The sequence below is a fragment of the Solanum stenotomum genome, chromosome 1 (assembly GCF_019186545.1).
Source record: "Solanum stenotomum isolate F172 chromosome 1, ASM1918654v1, whole genome shotgun sequence".
In the NCBI taxonomy this organism is placed as follows: domain Eukaryota; kingdom Viridiplantae; phylum Streptophyta; class Magnoliopsida; order Solanales; family Solanaceae; genus Solanum; species Solanum stenotomum.
Window position 1 is genome coordinate 33,836,934 of NC_064282.1, and position 12,023 is coordinate 33,848,956.

General features: G+C 32.8%; 1 protein-coding gene, 1 long non-coding RNA gene and 1 pseudogene across 2 annotated transcripts; 1 reads left to right on the forward strand and 2 right to left on the reverse strand.

The window, feature by feature from the left end:
* Positions 1 to 1,996: 1,996 nt before the first annotated feature.
* Positions 1,997 to 3,110, forward strand: LOC125876199 (kirola-like; annotated as a pseudogene).
* A 3,606-nt stretch (positions 3,111 to 6,716) lies between these two features.
* On the reverse strand, positions 6,717 to 7,460 carry LOC125852567 (uncharacterized). Its single transcript, XR_007445025.1, has 3 exons — positions 7,315 to 7,460; positions 7,100 to 7,219; positions 6,717 to 7,013 (listed from the first exon to the last, which is right to left on the reverse strand). It is a non-coding gene; the product is annotated as an uncharacterized LOC125852567 (long non-coding RNA).
* Positions 7,461 to 8,900: 1,440 nt separating this feature from the next.
* LOC125876282 (uncharacterized) lies at positions 8,901 to 11,908 on the reverse strand. The gene is made up of 4 exons (XM_049557461.1): positions 9,987 to 11,908; positions 9,590 to 9,901; positions 9,438 to 9,504; positions 8,901 to 9,350 (listed from the first exon to the last, which is right to left on the reverse strand). Exons 1-4 carry the CDS (start codon positions 11,906 to 11,908, stop codon positions 8,901 to 8,903), a joined length of 2,751 nt encoding a protein of 916 aa, XP_049413418.1.
* Positions 11,909 to 12,023: the final 115 nt, after the last annotated feature.

Consider the following 12,023-nt stretch of genomic DNA (forward strand, 5'->3'; position numbering starts at 1 on the left):
GATTTAGTCAGGCTCCAATATAAATACCGGACACCACGGAAACCAAAAATAAAAAAACATGTGAATTGGAATATACACAATACATATAGGATTAATAGTTATTTCCATCCCTAATTTGTTACTACTTTAGAAGTTTGCACCCTACCTACCACCTCCTCTTCCTTTTATATTGACTTGCATGAATCCACCACGAATTAAGAGGTTAGGTCCCTTGACTATACTAACAGTAATAAGAATAGTAAAGCTTAAAGTAAAGAATAAGGACATTTACGTGAAACCTACTTGCTCAAGAGAGGAGAAAAGCATGACCTATCACACATAATTTCTCAATAACTCCACTAACTTCAAGTGACTTGTAAATATATATTCCAGTAATCGAAAAGGGTTGAATTCTTAATCCTACACCTTGTAACACCTCTATTACGATACTCTAAATAATAATCCTATTTTTCACTATATCAACTATATACCTCTAGTTAACACATACTTCAATCAAACACACCATGACTAACTCTAGCCATGAACTCTACTTTAAAACGATTACAACTGAAATGATCTATAGTCCTTTATATTATAGGAATATATATTTACAATCTTTGAGCACACTATACTAAACTCAAATGACAAGGTGAGACTTTCTCCAGATAACTTGATCAGGTCTATTGCTGTTCATATGAGCGTATTACTTTCTTAAGAAAAAAGGCTTTTGCTTTTGATATGCTTGATTGCAAAACTAGGTTGTTTCTTCTCAAAGTGTCTAACATAAGATGTAAAAGAACAACCTTGTAGTACACCATTGGTTGAGAGATCTGCACCTCTATTGTCGTGCCTACCTACCATAACATGTGTGGTAGCTTTACAGCTCCACTCCACTGACTTGTCCTTGATGTCAGATCCCATAGTGCGTTAATTTATCAAAACATCATAATGTAACATCATTCTTCATTTTTTTTCTTTTTCTTAAAAAAGTTTCTCATCTAACATCTTTAATTTCTTTTGTTGTAAAATCATTTGAAAGATCACATATGAAATACATAATCTATCNACTCCACTGACTTGTCCTTGATGTCAGATCCCATAGTGCGTTAATTTATCAAAACATCATAATGTAACATCATTCTTCATTTTTTTTCTTTTTCTTAAAAAAGTTTCTCATTTAACATCTTTAATTTCTTTTGTTGTAAAATCATTTGAAAGATCACATATGAAATACATAATCTATCTTTTTAAAAAAGGCAGATTTAGAATTTTGAAGTAATGGTTCCATTTTATTTATCCCAAATAATTATTTATAACGTATAAATCATTAGGTTGAACACACACACCAAAATAAAAATAATCAAATATAAGTGAATAACTAATTAAAACTAATGATAATGATAATACGTAAACTATAATAGATATTATAATTAAAAGACCATTAGATATTCACATTTTTTCATTTTCATCATAACTATGAAATGATGATTAAAATCAAATTGAAGTCTTTTTTAGTTTCTAGGGATTTATTTTGTTTGTGAAAAAATATTTTTGAAGGTTTTTCCATTTTACCAAAATAAAAATAATCAAGTATAAGTGAATACCTGATTAAAACTAATGATAATGATAATACGTAAACTATAATAGATATTATCATTAAAAGACCATTATATATTCACATTTTTTTCATTTTCAACATAACTATGAAATGATGATTAAAATTAGATTGAAGTCTGTTTTTTAGTTTCTAGGGATTTATTTTATTTCTGAAAATATATTTTTGAAGTTTTTTCCATAAAAGTAAAATGTTATGTAGTACATTATTTTTTAAAATAGATTAAGGTGTGTATCGCTAAAATGTAATATATTGAGGGTACAAAATGTTATTAACTCATAGATATGTGGTTAATATATTTTCTACTAGCTAGTTAAAAATCTGTATAAAGATTGCAAGTTTTGAACATTTTCTCACACTCTTCTTTTTACAACTAATTCCTATTCTTGAGAAGTAGAAAATATGGGCGTGAAAGGTAAGTTAATTGCTTCCGTGGAGGTGAAGTATGGCAGACACTCGTTTTATGATATTTTTCATACCTATACTGATCATGTACCCAAAATAAGTCCTAGAAATATCAACCATTTTGAAATTCATGAAGGTAAAACTATGAAGGCTGGTTCAATTGTTAGTTGGATATAATGAAGGTAGCACACATTTTTCGTACTCTCTCAATATGATTTACTTGCATAAATCTTCTATATTTAGGAGTATTTCTTTAGTAATCCTTTTGCTTCAAGAAAGGAATATAACATCTTTTGCTGGTAGGAAAAAGTATTCTTAACTAAAATTATTTTCACTTTTACAATTTTTATTTTACTGGCACCAACTAACACTTAAATATTACTTAATACTTTTTAGTAATAAAAAGTTCATCAAATTAACATATTTATAACTTATTAAATTATTAATATTAATCTTTAATAGCAAATGCTTGTGGTAATCTATCATTCCATCAATCAAATTCAAAAATAAAATTTCCAAAATATGATCAAAATTATAGTTTTGCAATACTAATCGTGATATTCTCTACAATGTTAGCTCTTCTTTTATGATTTGGAAAGAAAACTCCACTCATAAAAGATAGACAATCCAATATATATGAGCCCTACTTAATTTTCCGTGAAAATGAAATTGAGGGGAAAAAAAATTTATATAAAGAATATTTTATAAATGTTTAAATATTTCATGAGAAATTAAACAGTTGAAATATTAATAACATCTATTATATTTATTTTTAATGATTATAGCTGGACAGAAAATGTACATGAAGCACTTAGTTGAAGACGTCGATCCTCACAAGAAATCAATCACATGGAAACCGATTGAAGGAGATTTATTAGAGTTGTATAATTACTTTAATGTTATAACATCTTGTGACTATCAATGGACTACTTGGACAATTGAATATGGAAAGAAAACTGAAGACACACCAGAACCCCTCATTCACTTGAGTTTTATCCTTGACCTGACCAAGGATGTAGAGGCTCACCTTCTCGAAAANCAATTAAATATGAAAAGAAAACTGAAGACACACCAGAACCCCTCATTCACCTGGATTTTATCCTTGACCTGACCAAGGATGTAGAGGCTCACCTTCTCGAAAAGTAGAATATATATTGTGTGTGTGATGAATAATTGACTAGTTGAGTTCTATCTAGTATGTGTAATAAATAATGTTGAATTAAATATATCTATGTGTTTGTGTAATGAATAATTGGCTAGTTCTAACTTCCATATGAAATAAATAATGTTATTTTTGATGAACATATTGTATATGCCAATATCCTTATATGGATGTATTTCTAAAAGTCAGCATATGTAATTTATTATGCAATTTTCAATGATAACCTCATTTTCTATTGTAAAGTTTCAAATTGTGTTATGAGATCTTGTGTCAATGAAAAATATCACTTAGAACTTGTTAGCATGGTTTGAGTTGGGAATCAAGGATGTTATTATGAAGTTATTCTATAGTTTTTTTTTTTTGATGATTTGACAAACTATGGAATCTAGTATGGGTTCCGATCTCATAAGAGATTGAGAGGTTCAGGCAATGTGAAAATGATTGTTGTAAAAGCTTCAAGCACTACTACAACTAAAGTGATTGGTGCACGACTACAGATGATGATTGGTACTCCCAAAAAATGGTGTTGCACTAGGTTACTTGTCCATCTTATATTAGCCATTTATACAAGTGATATCAACTAGTCTTTGCATTGACGAAATACATACATCAAAAACCATTCTCTCAAGGAAATATTTTTTCATATGCAGCAACGGACCTGATAGACTGTCTTTAGTTGTTATATGAGATTATAGTCTAGGTTATTATTTAGTGTAAGGTCTATTCCTTAGTTATAAAGGAACTAGATTGTCACAACCTGTTTTTACACGGCGGAAGAATTTTTTCATTTTAAGTGACGGTACTGATTAAGGATTATTTTATTTTTTTCAGAGTCGCAGAATTGAGTTTTGGTGTTTCAAGTCACCTTTTCTTTTTAATCCCTAATCAAAAGGAAATGACTCTTTATTATGGTCTACGTACTAGAAATTCGGGTGAGGAATTCTATTGACCGAGGGGAAGATATCAGGTATCCCTCGAGTCTCATGGTTCTAGCACGGTCACTTTTATTGACTTATACTTATCTTAAACTATTTTGGATATATGGTTACATGCTACGGTTTGCTTGCATTTTTCCATTGTTGAACTTTTATTTGGTTTCAACCTAGATGTGTAACCGCATTCTCATTCATTAAATAAAAAAAACTTATTTTATAAAATAATTTTTTAAGTACTTTTTAAAAAAGAACTATTGGTGAGAAACAATTTGTATTTCACTATACTATCTAAAAAAAATAATATAAAACAACAATTAATGTTTGATCAAACTTTTTGATTAAAGCTTTTAAATATATTTCTCAAAAGTGTTTATTCACAAATTTATTTTTGGGGATTCACTTTATTTTGTTTTAGCAAACAATTTCTGCAATTTCCTAAAATCACTCATTTTTCTCTCACTTGATTAAACACCTCGCTCTTTTTAAAATGAGAAAATTTTATGAAATAGCAAACTATTAATTCAAAATAATGTTATAGCCATAGTTTCTTTTATTTTTATTCGCAGCAAACATTCCATGTTTTTTGCCATACCATTTTTATACCAAAATATATGACCCATTTGTACACCGAAATATATAAATGTAGAACCCATTTGTATGCCAAAATATACAAATAGACCGAAATATACAAATGCAAGACTCATTTGTATATACCAAAATATACAAATAGACCAAAATATACAAATGCAGGACCTAGTATGTAATGACCCTCTAGGTCATTTTTTTTAAATTAAAGCATTTATTGCGTCGNTAATATATAATATTTATGTACGAGTAAAAGTAGTATAAATTACTAGTCTTAACACTAAAAGAAAATCCCGAATTGCCAATGGATTATACTAACAACTCAAATTAGTTAGTCTATTGGCAACAAATTTGTAACCAAGCTATTTTCAGAATTTAGCAACGAATTTCTAACAAATTGCCAACCGAAATATTGCTGACAAAATAATTTAGTTGGTAAATTTAGCGGTAAAAAATGGCGCCTAATTTAGCAACTTTTTTCCAACGGATTACCAACCGAAATGTTATTAACTAAATATTTTAGTTGATAAATTTGGCGGAAAAAAATGGCGCCTAATTTAGCAACTTTTTACCAACGGATAACAAACTGAAATATTACTAACCAAATATTTTAGTTGGTAAATTTGACGGAAAATATGGCGCCTAATTTAGCAACTTTCTACCAACGGATTACCAACTTAAATATAACTAGCACATGCCTCTTGTTGGTAATATTACCAACGAAGTATACATCAGTTGGTATATATGACCAAAAAAACTAAAGTACACTTTATTAACCAATTATCAACGAATTACCAATCAATTATTTACCGACGATAGCATTTGTTGCTAGTTTTACCAACCAATTAAAAATGTGTTGGTAACACTACTAAAAAAACAGTGAATACCGACCTATAAATACCGACTTTTGGAGGTCGGTATTCCCTGAAATACCGACCTAAAACCGACATCCCAGCTTAAGTCGGAAAAAGCATGGTCGCTATTCAATACCGACCTCTCAAGGTCGGTTTTTATTTTATACAAGAATATTCTTTTTTTAAATTCCAACCTCTGAAGGTCGGTATTTTTATTTTTGTAATGTTGAAATTCCGACCTCCGGAGGTCGGCATTTTTATTTTTGTATTTTTGAAATTCCGACCTCCGGAGGACGGTATTTTTATTTTTGTAATGTAGAAATAGAAACCTCCGGAGGTTGGTATTTTTATTTTTGTATTTTTGAAATTCCGACCTCCGGAGGTCGGTATTTTTATTTTTGTAATGTTGAAATTTCGACCTCCGAAGGTCAGTATTTTTATTTTTGTATTTTTTAAATTCCGACCTCTGGACATCGGTATTTTTATTTTTGTAATGTTGAAATTCCGACCTCCGGAGGTCGGTATTTTTATTTTTGTAATGTTGAAATTCTGACCTCCGGAGGTCGGTATTTTTATTTTTTATTTTTGAAATTCCGACCTCCGGAGGTTGGTTTTCTACTGCAAAACAGGCAGCAAATTGCTGCAATTTTTAGTTGCCCACCTGCATATTTATACCAAAACAACCCAAAGGTAAATAAACTTCATCCAACCAAAACAACCCAAAGCCAAATAAAATTTATCCAACCAAAACAACCCAAAGACAAATAAAATTCATCCAACCAAAACAACCCAAAGCCAAATAAACTTCATCCAACCAAAACAACACAATATTTTCAACATATACATTCAACTATTTCAAAATAAACTTCATCCAACTTCAAAATAAACTAAAACAGGATCAAATCAAACAATTCCAAAAATATAGAAGTCTAAAATGTCAAATAGATACAACTACTCCTCATCACCCTCACTCTCCTTATCAGACTTACCATTCTCATCACCCTCACTTTCCTTATCAAACTTATCATTCTCATCACCCTCCTGATCAGATCCATCACTGCTAGCCGAACATGGAGGAAGAATATTTCCTGATTCAAAAAGAAAAGTTAGTTGGGCCTGAAGCGCTCCATACCTCTTGTTCTCTACCTCCTTTGCTGCCGCAATCTCCTCCTCTCTTCTTCTCTCTTCTTCTCTTTTTCGGCTACAGCAGCAAGCTCGGCATTGAGATAAGCTATCTTACTCTCCATTGCAGATATTGTCTCTCTATCCCCACCATCAAAGCTTGAGGATGATGAACCACAATACCAAGACTTCTTCTTCTGATACGCCTTTTCTGGATAGCCGTAGACTGAACCTCTAATCGGTTCACCAGCACTTTGTTTCCAAAGATTCTTGTTTTCTTCTTGTGTAAATGGTCTGTCCTGACTCTCAAGAGGTAGAGTACTACGATATTCCTGAGATATTCGTATATACCTATCCTGTAATTTAAACAAAGAACTCTACGAATAAGAATGTAATATATACAAGGAAAAGAAAAAAAAATTAGTTTGAATGGAGTTCTTACATATGTCTCTTGAGCACGTGGCTCAATCCATCTTTCTTCTTATGTGGGGTTCGCACTCTTCGTGACGTGAGCAACCTTGAACATCTCTGGTACAGCTACCGGCCTACCCAACTCTTTTTCCTGCAAATAACATATATAGAATTTGATCTCATTAATCTCCAAAAAGTACTTATCAGAAAAGAAAAAAATTATTTTACTAAATTAAGAAAGTATACCATTCTTTCCTTCCTAGTAACCTGGCTAATAGCTCCACCAGTGTGCAAAGAGCCTCCCTTTTCTGATGCGCGAGCCATCTTCCCAATCTCACTCCTCTTTTTAAATTTTTCATCAGTACTCCAATGTTTCAGTAACAAAGCCCATCGATCCGAAAACATAAACTTAGACATTCTGTTTTCTCTTCGACAATCACAAAATGTGCTAGAAAGCAACTTTGAAGCTTTAAGCTTGAAGTTCACTTGAACGTCATCCTCGTGTTCGGGAGCCTATACATAATATTTCTGTAATAAAAAATTACTAAATATTTATTGTTCAAATGACTAGAGAATTTAAATGTATATGATATGAATTTAATTTATATATATTCTTACCTTAAATTTATTGAACATCTACCCTTGGGCGTTAAGTGGAATTGAACTCCAAATCGGATACACACCATTATAGTGAGTTCTGATGCACTTTAAAATAATCTTTGCCATACCCACATCCAGACGTAAGCTGAAATACGAGTTCATTGACGAAGTAGAGTAAACAAAAGATAATCAATCAATTAAAATATAAATAGATAAATGAAAGATGAAACATAATTAAATCATACTTGTATCCTAATGGCTCGATGACGAGTCTCCGAAAATTGTCTCTATCGCCTGGCTAAGGACCATGTGCATCTGAGTGCTAGGTGGTGGGAGTATTAGGCTCTGATCCATTGGATTTAATATGAAGATTGGAAAGTCCAATTGATCCACTACTAGTATTCAAACTATTACACTGACTAGCACTAGCTGATGGTATGTTAGACCCACGACCAATATGTGAATAGCCCTGCAATGTTTGGTAACCCGAACTAGGTACCACAGTGGATGTAGATATAGTAAAACCAGATTGTGGAGCCACATGAGTAGAGGCATTATGTGACTGGTGTGTCGAGTGAGTAGTTGAAACTGAGGCCCTTTTTGAAATATTAACTCGAGAGGGCTCATCAGATATCACGACCCCAGTGGGCCTTCTCATAGCATTGGCCTTAAATTTCTTTTTCGGATTAGCGGATTTTTTTTATTTACCCTTGTCTTTATCTACCATCTATATCAAATAAATATAAAGATTAAAACAAAGTAGTACAAAATAATGTCACAATGTCGAACAAATATATCAAACAAAGTTATCATAACATAAGGCTTAATCCAAATAGTCTTTCACAATGTCGAACAAACGTTAAAACTACTAAAATATAAAGTATACTTAATTATGAATAGCTAAAAATCCACCAACTAAACATACAAATTGTTATTCATCCTCTTCGGAAGTTTCTTCATCATCTATCCATTCACATGCATCATCTTCGGAAGTTTCCTCCTCATCTATCCATTCATCCTCTTCTAAATTTTCCTCCTCATCCTCCTCCATATTTGTTGGCATATCTAACTCTTCTCTATTAACTTCTTCTAATATGTGATCAGGATGCTCCAAATTCATTTCTAACTCAACATCCACTACTTGATGAACACTTGATATTTCATTTTGATATGCAACATCCAATTCATTCTCAACTTCCACTCGCCCCATCAGTTTTTGTTTTGATTACAACTCACCAATCAGACTTATCCCTACGCAACAGATAAGGAGCATAGTACACTTGCTTAGCATTTTGTGCAATAATAAAAGGATCATAAGCCTCATACTTCCTAGTGTGCTTGACTTCAATGATATTATATTGCTTAAGATCCCTCGTACCTCTTGAAGTTGGATCAAACCACTTGCATTGGAAAAGTACTATTCTTTTGATTGGCCAACCCGAATACTCCAACTCTACAATCTCCTGTAGGACGCCAAAATAATCAACATTCTCATTTTGATTTCCATTATCACCTTTAACCCAAACACCACTATTATTAGTTTTCTTATTCTTTGAGTATTTCTCTGTGGCAAATTTAAAACCATTTACGTTATATTGGGACATTGTGTGAACTGTAATCGGTCCCCAAGAAATATCCTTGAAAAATTGATCAAATGTGGCAGCATTTTCTGAATTGTAGACCTATATATAATTAGTAAATTAAAAGCAATGTTAGTAGAAGGAAGAGTACACTAATCTCTTAGTAGGTGTATATATTACAACACTTACCCAATTAGTATACCACGTTATAAATGATGGAAACACTTGATCATCACCATATTGGCTCACAAAATAACTGTAGAATCACATTGAAAATACAGTTAGTTTCCTTAATAAAATCGGAGTTGAATATATGTTGTTTACATATTTAATTTTCTTACTCTAAGAAGGGTTGGACTTCTGGACAATTCAACAAGACATGAAGCTCTGCAGATTTTTTCTCCTTTTCGGTAAGTTTGTGCAATGTACGCTTTTTTGAACCCTTACCCGGTTGGTTGAAGATTGATAATGATTGTACTGCAGGATCATTCCCAGTAACATCATGTCGATTAGGTCTGTTTCTCAAACACGACACATAATCATCAAAGTAGTAAGAACAAAAGTGGGATCTTTCTTTAGCTAGATATACTTGAGCCATACAGCCCTCCACCCTATGTTTATTCTTAATACCCCTTTTAGACTTGCCAATGCTCCTGTAAAATTTTATATTAGATATATAATTTCAAAAGATATATTAACGATTTATGAAATAAGAATAAATGTGTTATAGTTACTTACCGCTCAAAAGGATACATCCACCTATATTGAACTGGACCTCCCAATAGAGCTTCATGAACAAGGTGAATAGGAAGATGTTCCATCACATCAAAGAACCCAGGTGGAAGAATCTTCTCCAACTTATTACTAATAACAACTATATTTTTGGCCATCCGAACCAGATTCTCTACTCTCAATGTGCTGGAACACAAGTCTTTGAAGAACAAACTGATTTCTGCCATCGGTTTCCATATGTTTTCAGGCAATCCACAAAAAGCAATCGGAAGTAATTGTTCCATAAAAACATGACAGTCGTGACTTTTCATCCCATGCAATATTCCACGCTCAATGTCAACCTTCTTTCCCAAATTTGAGGCATATCCATCTGGCATTTTCAAGCTTTCCACCCACTCACAAATTTTTCTCTTTTGTTCCATTGTGAATGAATAACTAGCCTTGGGCTTAAGTAACTTGTTGTTGGCAGACTCCTGTAAATGCAACTCCGGTCGTCTACAATGTTCTGGTAAGTCAAGTCTAGCCTTAACATTATCTTTTGTCTTGCCAGTTACATCCATTACAGTGTTGAACAGATTATCAAAATAATTCTTTTCAATATGCATGACATCGAGATTATGTCTAAGCAAATTATCCTTCCAATAAGGTAACTCCCAGAATATACTCTGTTTAGTCCAATTATGTGCAACACCATACCCATCAAATTTGTACGGTGGTTCCTCAGTTACCTTTGGAAAATTTTGAACCCTTTCCCAAATATCATCACCCGTTAATATTGGGGGTGGACCATCTCGTTCAGTTTTATTCTTTTTAAATGCATATTTCTTTCTCCTAAACTCATAATCAGGTGGAAAGAACCGACGATGACAATCAAACCATGAATTCTTTCGGCCATGTTTTAATGTGAATGATTTAGTATCTTCCATACAGTAGGGACATGCTAACTTTCCAGCTGTCATCCATCCAGATAGCATTCCATAGGCAGGAAAATCATTAATAGTCCACATTAAAGTAACACGCATGTTGAAATTTTGTTTACAAGAAATGTCCCATGTTTCTACCCCCTCAAACCACAACAATTTCAACTCATCAATCAAAGGTTGTAAGTACACATCAATCTTGCTTTTAGGATTACTCGGACCAGGAATGACACAATTCAGAAATATATATGGACTTGTCATACACATCTCAGGTGGAAGATTATACGGTGTAATAAACACAGGCCAACAAGAATATGGTGTAGCCCCAACTGAAAAGGGGGTGAAACCATCCGCACACAAGCCCAGCCTAACATTCCTTAGTTCAGCAGCAAAATCTGGATAAGTTCTATCAAAATGTTTCCAAGCCTCTCCGTCAGATGGATGACACTTGACACCAGGTGGCCTTCTATTTTCACGATCCCATTTCATATGAGGAGCAGAGCTATTTGATGCATACAACTTTTTCAATCTTGGTATAAGAGGTAAATAGTGCATCACCTTAATAGCAAGTTTCTTTCCGGTAGAACCAATCTTATAGCGAGGGTGACTACAAAACTTACAAGACTCTAGATTGACATCCTCCTTATAGTATAACATGCAACCTTTTTCACAACAATCAATTCTTATCGAGGAGAGTCCTAACTTAGACACCAATGCATTTGCTTTATAATAAGAATCAGAAATCTCTACATTGGGATCAACTAATTCCTTCATAAGTTCTATCATAGAGTCCATTGCTCCTTGAGAAATATTATTGTCAGATTTGATACTTAACAATCTAACTGCAACAGACAATTTAGAGTGTTGACTCCCGTTGAACAAAGGACTACTACAATCACGCAATTGTTCATAAAAGATGTTTGCTTCTTCATTAGGAGCTTCTTCTACATTTTCTCCTTGTTCAAAATCAGAGTGCATCCCAAAAGCATCATTAATCATATCTGACATTCTAGAACCTTGGAAATAATTATGCTCCGTAGATCTACTACTTTCACCGACAACAAAGTTATTAAACATAGTGTCACTTTCAACCTCACCATGGCTAGTCCAAACTGTATACCCT

Coding starts and splice junctions, on each gene's coding strand:
- LOC125876282 (XM_049557461.1), bottom strand. CDS start 11,908: ATGTCAGATATGATTAATGATGCTTTTGGGATGCACTCTGATTTTGAA. Junction 9,505..9,589: donor GAAGTCCAACCCTTCTTAGA/GTAAGAAAATTA, acceptor GTGATTCTACAG/TTATTTTGTGAGCCAATATG. Junction 9,351..9,437: donor TAACGTGGTATACTAATTGG/GTAAGTGTTGTA, acceptor AATTATATATAG/GTCTACAATTCAGAAAATGC.